Here is a 17,180-nt window from a genome sequence, read left to right on the forward strand (position 1 = left end):
GGGGTCGAGAATTTCCATTATATATATATATATATATATATATATACTGTTTGATTGCGCAAAAGTTTGAATTCATTAATGGTGGTTTATCTTTTTTGTTCATAGAGCTATCAAGATAAATTGAATTTGGATAAAGAAAATTTTGACTTAAGACACTGAAAACTTACCAGATGCTCTAATTTCTTTTGTGGTGGCTGATGTTATATGATTAATAGTAGCTACACATTTTAATATTACTTTCCCATTATGCAAGACATCTGGTTTTAATCGGAACCGCAGGGCAAGGCTTGTACTCTCCAGTTGATCAGAATAGACAACCGTTTCTTGATCATCGAGTTTTGATGGAGCCTGGAAAATAATTGAAGTTTTGAAAACATGATTTACCAAAGTAATGCTGCCCGAAACAACTTTTTCTAAACTGAATGGCTAATGGACTCCACCGATTTTCCGCTTTCGCTCACCAACCCTTGGAATTGCTTTCTCAGTGCGCAAAATAAAATAAGATATCCTGAATAGCGTTTATTCGAATGATCGGATTTTATAGAACTAAGCGCCAAACATAATGGCTCGAAGGGTTGACCTTAAGCATGCAAATTATTAGTTAGAATATAGAATCAGACAAAAAGAGTGCTTTCTCTGAATAAAACTCTGAACTTTCTTACTGATACCTGTTTTTCGAGGGATTTGGATTTTTGATTATCAAAATTTGGGGTAGTCGCTATTTAGAAAATATGGACCAGATAGTTTGGTCAGGAGAGAAGGAAGTCGAAAAAAAAATCATTAATCGAAAATTTAGGTCCCTGAATGTTAATTTCACTTTTCGCTTATTTCACTATATTTCGAGAATTTAAGCAAATCGAAAAATTTTTGCACACAATTTTAAATTAAGTTTGTCCAAAGATAATTCACGATTCCTGGCAAAATATTATTTAAAAGTTTTTTTTTTAATATTTAATTTATTAAGAGTTGAAACCAATTTCAATAGTAAGATACATCATTTTTAACAATCTAATTTAAGTGACAAAATACAAAGTTTGATCAAATTAATAGTCAATAGTTCTTGAGAAATATAATTGTAAGCATATGGCTTTTTAAAACTTGTCATATAAATTTATATAGTTTAAAGTGGTATAAAAGTTTGCGTTTACTTTACAATTCAATATGTTTTGACCCTTATTAAAAAATAATAATTTAAAAAAAAAGCATTGAAAATCTTTTTACTTGGAACTATTTTTATATAAATGAATTTTATAAGTCTGTTGAAAGAAGCAAAGGTTCTGGGCGAGAAGCGTCTTTTTAAACCTAAGAGCTCTAATTGCGTTCTTTTTCGCCTAGAGCAGACATATCTCGCTAAAAGTGGCTGCTGAATAAGGCTGGAGAAGAGATAGACTCTATATAGTTTCGATTTAAGCCTATAGAGCCTTTTTATTATTCTGGTTGTAAATTAAATGGATGGACTTTTTTTAATTGTCTACTTTGACATCAGAGTTAACAAATTGAATTAAAATAGTGAAAGGAAGCAAAATCATGATTTAATTTCTTTTACTTTTTTTTAATTTTTTTTTTTTTACCGATAATCAATTTCTGTTTTAAATTTGTTTTAGCGTTTGGTATAATACAATCTAATGTAAAACTCTGACCTTAGTTTATCAAAAACGCACGGGTTAAAATAATACTGAGTTTAAAAACGTTTAATATACATTTAAATGATGCGATCTATGTGAGTTAATACTTGATACCCATTTCAGTCAGATAAAAGTTAAAACATTTTTCCAATATATAATATTTAAAAAAAGTAATTTTTAAAATTTTTACTTTAGTTTTATGTTTTCCTATTTAAGTTTCGATAAATAAAGTAGTGATAATATAGCCATTAATTTTATTCGCATTATTTAAAAAACAATATTAAATTCCGGCACTAGTTGGAATTTTGAGCACGATACCTTGTTGGAAATAGATAGAAATTTCGATTTGCATTAAGTTCTCCTTAGACGTTGAAATTGCTAAAATAAATCTGTTAAGAGCTGTTCGGAAAACGACGGATACTTGTATCCTCATCCAACACAGAACTCCAATTAAAATTTAAATACACAAGCTAGTCAAAAGGTGTGGTCAAAACATTTAATCACGACAAATTTCAAATTAAATAATAGAGACAAATGCTGTTTGTGTTGGTCAGAAAAAGATTAAAACTTATATTGTTCTCAGACGCAAAGCTGCAGTTGAAATTAGAATACCCAAGTTATTCGGAAAGTGATTGGAAATTTTGACTAACAAAATTTTACATTTATTAATAAAAGTCTTCTTGTAGCTGTAATGATACCAATGAAATCTTCATTCAACAAAGGTAAAAACTGGGATATTATTATTTGACATAACTACTTATGCAAAACATCAAATAATTAATCATAATATCAAATTAAAAACATGTGTACATAAAAAATTATAAACTTGAGGTAATCACTTGAATTTGCATTCGAAAATAATTAGATTTCATACTTTATGTTCATTACAAAAAAATGAAGGCAAGAAACTAAAATAAATTCATTTGATATCTTATTATATTAAATTAAACAAAATATAACTTTTTTTTTCAAAACTTTTTTTTAGACATATTGCTCTGGGTACATCCTAACGAAGTTACAGCCTGTTTTTATGAGTTTTTTTTTAATGATTACTGCCCTACCTGAGTCCATACATTGAAAAAAATATTTATGTGCCTTTAAATACAAGGTTGTTGAATTGCTTTCGGGTATGTTTGTAAAATTAGTTGAAAAATTAATTAATATCTTACAGGATGTACGCGTTTTCAACCTTTTATTTATACACCTACAATGAAATGTGTCATGATAAGTTATTATACTTCTTAAATATAACTCGATAAGATGAAAAATTGAAAAATGAATGTGTAAGCATCGCTGATGAAATCTGTTTGTATTCTGACATATTTGTTCCAATTTTGAAATTTATTCTCTTTTCGAATTTCTGACCCACAACTAATTAACTCGACTAACGAACTGAAACATACTAATTTGCATTTTCTAATTAAAAGTAGCTTCTAACGCTATATTGCAAGTTACAGCGAAGAAAGATTTATCAAATAAATCTGACGCGATATAGCAGCATGTATGTCATAATTTAAAAGTGTCCTCATGCGTACGTGATGCGTGCATAAGATAGTTTTTCCCCCTTTTCTGATTAGTTGGAAACAAGGTTTGATTTTATGAAAAAAAGTTTAATATTGTATAAAAATAGGATTTTTCAAAATTTTGAAGTTTGTGTTGATTTTGTTAAATAGGCAACTGTCCCCATCTATTTTTAAAAAATCAGATTAAGGAAAAAGAGTAAATTTCTTGAAACGTCATTATTCTTCATTCTATTGTTCCCATCTCCCCATTTTGTAATCCTTTTATATATATATATATATATAAAACCTTTATTTTTAACATAATTAAGCTAAGAAGACAGGACAGTGACTTAAGGATCATCAAGATAACCCACAGGTCATTTATCAAAAAATTGAATCTACAAAGCAGCTTTGTTGAATTTATTCAAGAGATTTTTTTATTAGCTATCAAGTTATTNTATATATATATATATATATATATATATATATATATATAAAGGAAAATAGTTAGGTCAGTCAAATTTTAAAAACTGATTTACCTTATACTATATTAAATTTGAAAGGTTGCTTCTTTAGATTACAATTAGTGATTGATTGTGTTAAACGGATTGTAATGTAAAATCTGAGGAGACTGATCACATTTTCTGATTGTAAAAGCAATTCATCCTTACACATTTTTCCTGAAATCCTAGTTAATGATTGCAATAAAGATACCAATAAAGAAAAAGTATAAATAAATATAGAGAAAGTAGAAAGAAACGAAAATTAATGTAAGAAAGAAAGGAAAGAAAATTTTGGACATAAAATAAATAAATAAATAAATGAGAATAACAAGAATGTGTAAGCAAAGTGAATTTAAAGAAGAGAAAAAATAGACTAAAAATAAAGACTTAAATTGTAAAACTGAAAATAATCTTGAATTTTCTAAGATTCTTGAGACTGTGATAACGTGGGGCCGCATTGTCAAGATCCTGTTGACCGAATTATGCAAATTTAAGATAATGAAAAAATTCCCAACCTCAGGAATTTTAGAAAATTTTTCAGATATTTTTGCTAAAGATAAATATGATATAGAGACAATAAGTATTGATCCTCAAAAAGTAAGATTAACATCAGACTTACAAGTGTCATTTTTTTCGTTGAAATAAAAATTAAATACTGAAGTCTTAAACTTCAGAATAACGATCACAGTGTCAATTTTTTTCCTCCAAACAAATCATACAATACTGAAATAAAATTTCAGATTGAATTTTTTTGATAAAAATTTTCAATTTGTCTTTTTATGTCTCATATCACTTGTATTTTCATATTTTTCTTCCATGATTATGAATATTTGCATATTTAAAAAAAAATTATAAATTTTATCATCCTGATTGAAAAGTTTACTTAAATTGTGTTAGTGTGAGGAATAATTACTTCATGGTGAATAACCTTATTGTGATTTTCGAACAAATGACTTTGATAAACTGATAAAACTGAAGTCACACAAACTCTTAAATTTGTTGGTAGCGCTACTAGAAATTTTTTTTCCTATAACACTTTAATTATGTTATTATTTTTAACATGCGTACAAATGTGTGTTTTTTATAATTCATATTACTTTATATCTTGTTAAAAATTTGATTCTTTACATTTAAATTGTACTTCTATCACAGGGAAAAAAGTTTTGCAAATGGATAATTTCTAAAAAAAAAAAAAAAAAAAAAAAAACTAGATAATTGTTAAAAAAAAACTTCGGGGAGGGAGGATGTAACGTGGAAGTTTCAATTAATCTTTTTATGTTATTCCTTTTCTGAATATCCTTTTCTTAATTTATTATTCAAAACGAAATGCTTTCTTACACTTTTAAATTCACATCCTGTCTTTTAATTTATTTTTAGCTCAAGCATGCATCAATTAAAAGCAAGACATTTTCCCCTTTGCTCTTTGTAGGAATCGAGCGACCTATTTAATAAACCAATTACAATTACTAAGATTTCCCTTATTCCCTAAAATGAAACATTTTACAGATTAACTTTGCAAGATTATCCCTAACATATAATGAGGAGCATAACATTTCGTGACCACTCTTTGATAAACTTTCTCTGGCTAATAATAAATAAATAAATTTTGCACCCTCCTTCCCTGCCTAAGACCTGTTTTAATCCTGTTGACATTTGTTATCAAGATTTTATTTTTAATCAATAATGTATTCATATATATATATACACACTGGCTGTTGCCCGCTTGGAAGTATACTGCTGTTGTAGTCTTTGGTTTCAATTTTCAAGATATGTCCGAGATGTTGTCCAATTTCTCTACGTATTGAATTTTAGTAATAATTTAAAATCTGTCCGGCGGCTATTAAATCACGCAAACCACCATAAGTATGAGTTCGGGACATTTCAGCATAGTACGTAACAGAGGTATTAAAATTATTACCATCTCCGACGTGAGATAAGATAGAAAACGAATGCTAAATGATCAATTAAGAATATTTAACAAAATAAATTTAAATACTTAGCGTATAACTAATAATTTAACACGTAAACAACCTAAAATAATGCGAAAATCGGTGGATTTTCAAAGAACTTTTCAACCCTTATTTAACCCTTTTTTGAGTCGAATATCGAAATATTCTTCCTTAGAGTTAAAAAAAAAATTAATTTAAATAAGTTATCATGTTCAGGTGTTTAAATGAGTTTTATTACATATTCCGGCCAGATAATGCTACTCTTAAAAATTCACATTTTGGAAAGATGAATTTTTCTATAAAACAACACTCTGGGTTTTAAAATTGATAGCGTAGAAAGCAGGTTTTTATATAATTGAACATATTTGACTGCTTCATCTCGGTGGACGAGTTAACTCGTCTTCCAGAAATACTAACTGAGTGTTGTTGTGCTAGTGAGTATTGTTATTGATTGCCAGAAATTATATTTTTTTAAAGCAAAATAAACACTTTTTAAAAGAGTTCGCGTTTTTTTTAGAGAAGTGAGGTAACTCTGAGAGCAGAAGGTAGGACATAGGCACTCTATTGTCGCAATAAAGTGTTAAGGTAAGTTAACAAAAGCCGTTAATGCAGATTGTAAATGTTAACAATTTATAATAAATTTGAGTCATACAAATAATAAGAATTATAATACAGTTTAAAATCTAAATATAAAACTTTCTTTTTTAAAACTTTGATGTTTTTCCCATTACTTTGGGGTGCATTGTACTATTTCCATTAATATTTAGCAAAAAATACAAAAATTATGCAGGATGTAAAATTTTAAACGATAAAAAGCGTAAAAACGCAAAATATCAAACTATCATATTTCAGATATTGTTGTTAACGTAAAAACTAATGTTAAAAAAAATTTCGGCATTTAAGTTAAATCTATGTTTTTGTACGAAAATATTTCTGCAAGAATTTCAAATTTTTCCTTTTTATGTGAATTGATCTAGAGTTATAAATATTTATAATCGAGCCATTTGAAAAAGTCTTTTTTTTAATTTTTTTTTAATTTCAGCTACTCTGCTTTAGAGAAACCAAGTGAAAAGGCTTTTTTTTTCATTATTATTTTTTTAAATATTTTATTTAAAATAGCTATTTAGAATTCAATATTACTCTTCCAGAAAAATTATTTTGAAAATGAGCATTAAATAGTTCTCATGGCTTAAGTGATTTTCGAAAATTCTGTTATATTAAGAGAAATCATCGTTATAAAACAAAAATAAAATATGAAGCAAATAAAGCAAGAAAAAAAAACACCATTAAAGATGTTATTCTTCCGCATTTTCTTATCTCATGCGTCTTCATTTTACCAGCCAATACTTTAGTTTTAATACTAAATAGAATTTTGGAAATTCTTAAAAAAGGTCTAGGAAATCTCTTTCATTTTAATATCCCTTTTTGTCTTAAAAACGATTTTCTTTACTTCTTCTCACGCATTTTATTCTCTTGTTTGATTTTTATTTGATTTTCAAGCTTAGTTTTGTGGATTTAATGAGGAATAGTTAATTTATTTATTTTTTCAACCGTCGTTTGCTGTTTCAGTTAAATTTTTGCATTACTTCTGACAAAAATACTGAAAAAAATAAATCGTTTTAATTTAGAATTTTTTTTGTAGAAAAGCAAAACTGCTTTTCTTGATAAGAATATTAAAAATTCTTCTTAAAGTTCTCATTAAAGTAATTTCCGTTTTGAAGTAGTGCATTGAAAACAAAAGTAATTAACTTATTTAGAGTTTTTAAACGCAATTAGATTTCATTATGATTTCAACTAGCTTTAAATATTCATAGAAAAATTTAAATAAACGGCTGCTACTTTTTAATTAATGTTGTTTACATAATTATATTTCCAACTGAGTTAGAGATTCTTGTTCTCAAACTTCTCACATTTTTGATTGCTTAAGAGGTAAAATTTTTCTTTCTTTTAAGTTATTAAGTTGGAAGAGTAAGTTGAGAATTTGTTTAAATTTAAATAATTTATAATTGTTTTCTTTTTTAGTTTAATAAGTGCTTATTTACTTTAAACAATCATTTGAAAAAATGATTAGAAATTGAGCGAAAAGTTAATAAATTTTAAATATTTTCTGAGTTTTAATTTTAAAACTTTTATTCAAGCTTATATTTTTAATTAAAACAGCAATATTTATTTAAGAAAAATTTATCACACTATATCGTTTAAATATCGTAGTTCACGCACAAACTTTTAAAAGTAAATACTGAGCGTTGTAAAGAATTGCTTATTCAGATTGAACTAGTTTTGAATAAAAATATTTTTTAACTAACTCATTCAGTTAAGTGACAACCTGAAAGCTATTTGGAAACTCTTTGCATATTTCTTTGTGGTTATAAATCAACTTTTAAATATTCTAAATAAATTTATTATTATATTCTATTTAAATTATAGTTAATAATATTCCAAATAAATCTATTATTAAGTTTATATTCTAAATAAATCTATTAAATATTTGAAACTAAGGCAGGCGATTATATTTTACACTTTAAATATGTTTTAAAAAATTTGTTTTAACGAAAATTTTTTCATCTTTTTGCAACCAATGTAGTATTAAATNACAACCTGTGACGTAGGCTATATTATACCCAATTGCTTATTCAGATTGAACTAGTTTTGAATAAAAATATTTTTTAACTTACTCATTCGGTTAAGTGACAACCTGGAAGCTATTTGGAAACTCTTTTCATATTTCTCTGTGGTTATAAATCAACTTCTAAATATTCTAAATAAATTTATTATTATATTCTATTAGTTCTCTATAGTTAATAATATTCCAAATAAATCTATTATTAAGCTTATATTCTAAATAAATCTATTAAATATTTGAAACTAAGGCAGGCGATTATATTTTACACTTTAAATATGTTTTAAAAAATTTGTTTTAACGAAAATTTTTTCATCTTTTTGCAACCAATGTAGTATTAAATAATAAAATTGCAAACGATATTTTAAGTAAAAGATTTTGAACTGAAGCAGACGATTATATTTAACACTTTGAGGTTGATTTTAAATAACTTTCCCGCTTTTAATGTAGAAATGGAATTAGTATAAGTTCACTAACCTACTTGGAGAAATTGTAATTTGAATGTACTAAAAACAGTGATAATGATCGTTAGTTTAATTACAAAATTTACAACAAGTGTTTCAATTAAATGCGGGATATTTCAGCTGCGTGTATTTTACTGAAGCGAAATGTTTACTGTGAAGCATTGTCAGAGATAGGATGCTTTAAAGATAAATAAAGTATGCTTTGTTAAACTTATAGCTCATTTTTTTACAGTTCTATTAACATTCGTAATTAAATTTAATTTGAATTCAGTTTTCATTATACAAACAATATATTCCACAAAGACTGTTTTGAAGCTGAAGAAGCTAATAAATCTTTCCTCAGCGTCTTCATATTTATAATACTGGTGAAGTTGTAATATTAATATATTACTCAATAATGGGAAAGTTGAATTAATTTTTCAACTAAGTTTTTTTGGAATTATAGCATTGCTGTAATTATTTTGAACAGTGTTTAAAATTAAAAAAAAGGAAGAACGGAAAAAACTAAAATAATCTAATTACATTTATTCATTTGATTAAGGGAAATATTTATTGGCCGATTTCAACTTTTGATTGATTCTAGCTGAGCCTCACGTATGGAAGAAATTCCACATTTTATTGTTATAAATTATGGGTTATATATAGATAAATTAAAATCTCTTAAAGTTGCGATAGTTAAGTTTTATATGTTCTTTTTTTTTAAAAATTAGTTCAGAATCATATATGTAGAATCTCATGGTTAATATTTGGACAGTGACCATTGAAAATTTCATATCTTTTGCAATTTTACTAGTGAAGTCTTATCTGATGAAATACCAACCAACATAAAACATTCAAGTCTTTTAAAATTAAGAGCTAAAAGCGATTTCAAAACATATGATAAAATAAAGTTTATGCTTTTTCAACCACTAACTCTCGACTTCGTGGTAGCATGTCTAATTTGATGAAGAGCCTCAGAGCTCAAATAAATCTTGCTAGGCTAAATTAAGCCTTACCTATTGAAACGCAGTGCTATAAGCAAAAGCAGAGAGCACGCCGCTCTTTACTATACTCATACTCATAAAGTTTATTTTAAAGAAAAGCAGTTCTAAGTTTCGATGTTTATTTGGCACCTCAAGCTTGCAAAAGCTGTAAATCACAATGAATATTAGATTGATAAGACTCATTATAGATGCAATCAGTCAAAAGTGAATAAATGTAAAAAAAAATTATTGAGGAATATTATAGGTTATAAATGAGCAAAATCATATAGAGCATTGTTACAATGTTAAATTTTATACAGGAATTTTATAATTTTATAGAGCGGTGTGTTCCTTATAAAAATAAGTTTCTTCTACCGACAAAAACTTATATATTTATTATTATTATTATGAAAGAACACTCGTTCAAAACGCTTAACCTAGCAGGCATTACGGCTCTACCTCGGAGACGGTTTTATTTTTAGTTTATCATACAAAAGTTTTTCTTTATACGGCTAACAGAAGCCTCTTTGAAATCACTTGAGAAGAAAAATGTAATAAAGATATCTCTATAAAAAATGGAATTTTCTTTATATAGAATAGTTTAACATATAAACTTAAAATATATTCACTATCAAGAAAGGTTACAGTGACATCAACCTGAAAGAGATCTTGTAAGATACATAATTCATCAAAAGTCAAAGCTTCGTAAGATAAGATAAAAATTCATTTCTCAAGTGGGTAAACTTATAGTTTTTGAAAACAATAAACAACATCAATTTTCACTTTAAAAAGTTAAGAACCCTTAACTTTTGAAAGCCAATTTCTATCTTCTTTTAGTTTCAATTTACAAAGAATTATTGGGCATTTCTGTTTGTTTCATTTAATCGATTTGGAGACATACAATTCTATATGAAAGTTTCATATAGCAATAAATAAGAGTGAAGTTTACAATTTCTTATATCAAAATTTAATTTTAGAGAAATTTCAGCAGACGAACTATTTTTTATTTTCCATTTAAAAGTGTATTAAATAAATAGTGGAAAAGTTTGATTTTATTGGTTCTTCTTTTTTTGTTCATGATAACCAAGTAGCATTTTATTGTGTATACATGTTATTCCTATTATTGTTTTGAAATCGTGATTCTAAATTTCTTAAACAAAACACAAAGAATAATTAAACTAAAGTTATAAAGCTTATTAAACTTCTGTTATTTTCATGTATTTACTTATTTGTTAAATATTTATTAGTCGGTTTTAGAACATTATTAGATTTTCCATCAACGTAAATTTATATTAATATTTTAAAGCAAAATGTTTCTTAAGGACATATTGATCAATGTCAAGACATATTTGATGTATCCATGCTGTTCTTTGCTATATTTTAGAGAAGCAAATAAGTTTTATATATTGAATTTTAACTTATACTTTCAGAAATTACCGTATAAAATTATCAATTTGAAATTAAGAACCTTTTTTTTTGTCTTCTATTCTATAATTTCAAAACAAATTACTCTTAGAAATTAAGCTTATTTTAAAATGAATTACTTTTTATCTGAACGTTGCTGATTATAATTTTAATGTTAGGTTAAATGTTATTACAGCAAGTTATCATGACTCAAAGTCATTTAATTCATCATACTCAATACCAATAAACTGCATTATTGAAAAATTACTATGCATTGTGTTTTAATGAGCACAGATACATTTTAGAGTGTGGAGTGCAGTGATTTTAATAGTTTAGAATTTTTTCAGTGATCTTTTTAAGGTATAGTTTCCCCGTTTTAAGGCATATTTTCATTTTTTTTTCATTGAACAATCCCAAATAAAATATTTCTGTTTAAAATTACAACAAAAAAAATGCTTTAGAAAATTTTTTAAGCAGGATTAAGTTTGAAATTAATAAGTTGTTTCTTTTTAACAAATATTTTGCGTTAATTTTTGTAATTTTTCAACATTGTGATATAAAGAAGGATCATTCCTAAGAAATTAGTTAAAAATAGTATTTTATTATTATTAGTTAAAAATAGTATTTCAAATAACTATTAAATTATAATTTCTTTAAATAAGAAACTCTCGAAATTAAAAACGTTCTGTGTTCCTAATAGAATAATCAAATTACCTTGGGAAATAGTATGGAAATCAATAGAGGGTGTGAAATCATATATTACAATTTTCTTAAATTCATAGAGCAGAATAACTATTAAATTCAATGTAATTTTATTCATTCAAAAGGCTCTGAATTTAATCATTTAGAAATTAAAACGTGCGATCTCAAATTATATTTTCTGTTTCATGTAACTTTTGAAAGCAATCAAATGAAAGGAAACTATTTCTAAAATTAATAACCATTTCAAACGTATTTTGTTTTAATTAATTTAAATCAAAGTGGGAAATAAGTGAAATTAAAGATTTTTATTAAATAAATAAATTTTAAATTATTAGAGATGAAAGGAAGAATCAGAATGCATACATAGCGAAACAAAAATTTAAAAAAAAAATGGTTGGAATATTATAACTTATATCAGATAGGGCCTATCGATTGCATGCTTTTCTGATATAAGGGAGATGAAACTTTTACAGACGAAAGAATATTTCACTATAATGATATTCCAAACATAACTTATTGATACAATTTCATAAGAAATATTGATTATTAAAGCGAAAAAATTATGAAGTATAGGTATGTGATGGGAATTTTATTTTGGTTTGTTGTTACTTCAGAATCTCTTTTTGAGACTTCATTGTGTAGTTTTTTTCTGATTGCGTCAATATTTCTTTAGAAATAAATTTTTGGAGTCAAATTTTCTTTTCACTCTAGAAAAGCTTAACTAATACAGGAAATTATCATTTTGATTCGTTATGGGTAATCAAGAATCTAAATTAGACCTACACTTTAAAAATAAATCGATTTAACGTTATTTTATAATCATCATATTATACAAATGTGTTGTGACCTTTCTATGATGTAATGTTGAACCATAGTGCCCCGAAATTAAGTGTATAAAAGTTACATTGTCAGATAAAGTTAACTATTTTTTATATTAATGCGGACTTTGCATCAACACTTGGCAACCAATTATTTTAACATTGTACTATTGTTTAATAATCATTTTAATTATTATTAAAACTAATCAAACGATGACTTTTTTCGGATTCACGTTTTGTGGAGTATTTATTGATAGGACCGATTTATTTATAGATGAGTCCCCTTTGCTATTTGATACTTCAAGATTTAAAGTAGGAAGATGTGGCACGACTCGGCTTTATTCTCATTAGATTAATTCATTATTCATCATTCTCATTAGATAATAAGATAAAATGATGAGATTAATGAGATAAATAAAGAAATAATGATATTAATGAAATAATGAGATTAATAAAAATTCACCTAATGAAATTTAATTACAAATTTTAGTCCTCCACTGTAAAAAATACTTCTGTATGTTGAGTAGTCAAATTGAGCCTATACTATGTCATGAAATTAATATCACGTGATACCTATCCGATATGATGGTTTAATCTTAGAGCAATTTTCTGAAAGGTTTTTGTACTATTATACTCAGTTGTACTGAGTTGTAAAATATATAAAAAGTAAATTTACCAGTTCGTCATTGATGTACCACCTCAACTCTGGTGCGGGCTTTGATTTTCCAGAATTGCATAAAATAGAAACATTATCACCTAGCTCATAATCAGATTTTTCCTCCATCAGCACAGGTCCATCGGATGGTGGAACTGTCAGAAAAAAAGAAGAATTTTTTCTTGTAATTTAAATGCAATATTCTAAGTAGTCGAAATTCTATATTCTTACTAAATTAATTAGTAATGTATAAAGGCAATTATTTCTTACAACAGTTTAATTCTGTCTGATAGTTTAGACTCTTAATTATAGCTCTAGATGGAATTTTTCGTGAATTTTTTTTTATTAGTGTCGTTATTATGGGTATTGTTAGAAAAGGAGTAAAAGGAACCATTTCTTAAAAGTTTAAGCAAAATCAAATATATTGTTTTTGGTGATCCGTATTTTCCCTTGTATGAATAATTCTATTTTGGTTCAACGATTTATTGCCATTGCAACATTTTAACACAGCGTTTTTACTTTATATAAGCTTCACAATTGCAGTTTAAACATGAAATTTTCGGTACAGAAGCTGTATTTCTGATTTTGCAAAATTTACAAACAAGATTTAGTATATAGTTATAGTTAAAACTGTCATATTCTATTTCGAGGCTCTTATTAAAGAATTTGTTTTATTCCAGTTTGTCTTTAAACAAAATACTGCCTGCAAGATAATCAAATTTAATGTTTACAGTGTAATTAAAATGATTTATCGTACTAGATTTAATGAAATAATTTGCGGCAAAAATAAAGCGAATGTGAAGTCTAATTATTAATGTAAATAACACAAGTGAAACTTTTTACCATCTTTTCTTTATAAGTTCTTAGCTCTAATATTAACATAGCCAAATAAAATCAAAGAATTATTGATTTCAGAAATATAATTATTTAATTTTTTATTATTATATAGTGAATTTAATAAAATGGAATTAGTTTTGTATGTTGCAATTGGGATATTTTGTAAACCCTTGAAAATCTGTTTCGAAATATTGGACAAATATTGACCTGATTGAAGAAAAGTCATAATATGTTACATATAAGACTAAATTACTTTTCCAATTAAAACTTCTTACATTGGAATATGTACGGAATAAATAAAAGAAATGCAATGAAATCCTGAAGATTGATAATGATTATAAAAAAAGCATGCATTATAAAAAGGGCATGCAAAAGAGCATGCAAAAATGTCTAAATTGAAATTTAGTTTGATATATCGTATATTTTAGTTTACAGCATTGCCAGGTGTTTAAAATACAAACTTACCAACTACTTCTAAATGTTTTGTTGTTTGAACACATCTAAAAAATGGTTTGTCAGTTGACACTTGGCAGGTATAATTTCCATAACTTTCAAGACTTAAGTTTCTAAGAAAAACGGTGCTTTCATCAGATTTGGACATCTGTAAAATTATAAAACTTATAAAAGTCTTACATTAACATATTTTCAAAGTCTCATATCTTATAATTTTTGTTCAATTTTTCTTTAAGGATGGACAAAATTTAAATTACAAATTTTTTACTTTAATTTTTTGCTTTTCTTTTATCTTTATAAATAAAGCAGAATGTTTATATTTGTGTATGTATGTACGTTATACGAAACCGTAATTCTGAACTGAACCAGAATAAATTTAGTGTAAATACGTTCGATGACATGACGAGTCTAACTGTTTATACTGTAAAAAATTCCAGATTAAAAGTATCAGCATTCAAATTGCTGATATTTTTAACCGTGAAATCCATTTTTACCGGAACATGTTACAGAACGAAAGATTTGATATGAATTTACGCAGCGCTAATCAATCAAAAATTAGTGCTGTTGCAAGTTCAATTATTAAATTCCTTTTGTAGTTTAATTATTAGTTTTTTTACACACATAATTCAGAGAAATGTACAAACTTAAAGTACCTATCCAAAGTTTACCCATTCAAAAATACTAACTGTATTGTTCTATTGCTTTCCTTTTTGCAAAAGTTCTAGGAGTTATAAAGTGCTGTTATTTTTTCATTATAATAAATCAAAGCCTTTATTTACTGTTTCTTTTTAAATATAGTGTGTAGACCTATTATGAAAAAAAGCACGAAGAATACGAAAATTGAAAATTTAACTGAAAATTAAAGGGTTGAATTAAAAAGCTTTACCACAAAATAGTAATGGAAAACGTTTGAAATTTGAATTTATTATTTAAAAAAACTTTCCCTATGGTGCTATCTTATTCTATACGTGGAATATGTTGGTATAATTACTGTGGTAAGTTACAGTATAACGATTCAATAGAATAAACATACTAATAACTACTATTCCTTTATTTAAAATAAAATATATTACATCTTTTTAATTTACTAGGTACAAATGTTTTAAACAGTGAGCGTTCCTTCCTACCATAATATCCATAAAGGCCATAACATTTTACTTTGCTTGTAATATCATGAGATAATTTTTTGAAAATACGTTACCGAACATTTTTTTTTTTGAAAAATTACCATTTAAGAAATTTCTTAAACATGTATCACAGTAAAATTGTAATTAGAAAAGAAAAAAAAAATAATAACTCACAAAATCCTGACAATATCACGGAAAAGCTGAAAAAAGTCTAATTTTTTCCCATGTGACAGAAAATTTTGCAATTACACTTTAAATGCATTGAATAACCAGCACAAAAAACCACGTAGCCTCAGAAATCAAAAAATGTAATTTTGAAACGTTTTAATTTTTGCAGACAATAGAATATTTCTGAGGTGATCTTTTTTAAAGGCATTCGTAATATTATCTTTAAAATATTTCCGGAGTATTTCAGAAGTGTCACAATTACACCAGAAATATTTTAATTGTGGTTTTCAAATAGAGTATACATTTTTACATGCTCAAGACGTAAATAAAAAAATTTCTGATACTTTTTTTAAACGCTCTGCAACTAAACTATGTTTATGTAATTTAACTTATTTAAGAATAAATTTCAAACAATTGTGATGTTTGTTATATTTCCTTCAAAGTCTGTATTATTTATTTCCTTGAATTTTTTTTAAAATCTTTCTCTTCAATTGATAAGCACATTTTTTGGATTTTCGAAACATCTCAAAATGATATGTTATAATATTGTTCATAGTTGTAATATTATTCATAAATTCAAATTTTCCATCTAAATATTATTTGATCTGAAGCATAGCCTATTTTCCCTTACAATATATAATTGATTTCTATTCTACCAATGTAAAATTTTTTTTATACTTTCCTTTCGTATTTTTTGCGTTTCCATATAGGAATTACACATGAGAAATAAAAATAGGATTGAAAACGTTCACCCAATGGGACCATGAAAGAGAGCTTACTTATTGAGCATCGAATCGAAAAAAAAAGAAGAAATAAACGGATAGAAAATGGTATCAAGAGCGGAAATACTCTGACATATCCTTAGAATCGTAAAAGAACATTTCTTTCTAAGAAGCAGTTGCGATTCGAAATGTATCAGCGAAATATTCTTACTCGTTCTACCCTTTCAAAGTATACTAAGTGAAAAGAAAATTCCATTTTGCGAAATTGGAAAAATCTCGAAATCTAACCACAAAAAAGTTCGCTAATAGCAATAAAAAACTTTATAACAAACGAACGCTTCAAGCGAAGTAGAGGAAATAATCTTAGAAGTGACTTTTTGGAAAATACTTTTTTAAACAGTCGAATTCAGAAATCTGTTTTTAACTGAATTGAAGCATACTTCTTTTAGATGTGGCGTTCACATATTTAAAATATAAGTCATTAACATATACGTTTGGTACAATTTTTATGAAAAAAAAGTGGTTAGTGAAGTAAAACTCCATTATGCGATTTGTGATGAACTACTTAGTATGACGAAAACTCAGTTTTCGTTTAAAAAAATATATCAGTTGCCGTATGTGAAATTGTTCTCTTTTATGTAAAAATAAAATACACTCGTCATATTTTTT

The 17,180-nt window shown here is 26.1% G+C and overlaps 1 protein-coding gene across 1 annotated transcript in view; it reads right to left on the bottom strand.

Annotated features, from left to right (window-relative positions):
* LOC107441971 (cell adhesion molecule 2) overlaps window positions 1-17,180 on the bottom strand; it is an 81,235-nt gene that overhangs the window by 4,063 nt on the left and 59,992 nt on the right. The window contains exons 4-6 of the mRNA XM_016055390.3: window positions 14,507-14,642; window positions 13,226-13,359; window positions 168-348 (exon numbers count right to left, since the gene is read on the bottom strand). Of these exons, the coding sequence (XP_015910876.1) occupies window positions 168-348; window positions 13,226-13,359; window positions 14,507-14,642 (451 nt within the window). The remainder of the gene's footprint in view (window positions 1-167; window positions 349-13,225; window positions 13,360-14,506; window positions 14,643-17,180) is intronic.

The sequence above is a fragment of the Parasteatoda tepidariorum genome, chromosome 1, assembly GCF_043381705.1.
Source record: "Parasteatoda tepidariorum isolate YZ-2023 chromosome 1, CAS_Ptep_4.0, whole genome shotgun sequence".
Lineage (NCBI taxonomy): Eukaryota > Metazoa > Arthropoda > Arachnida > Araneae > Theridiidae > Parasteatoda > Parasteatoda tepidariorum.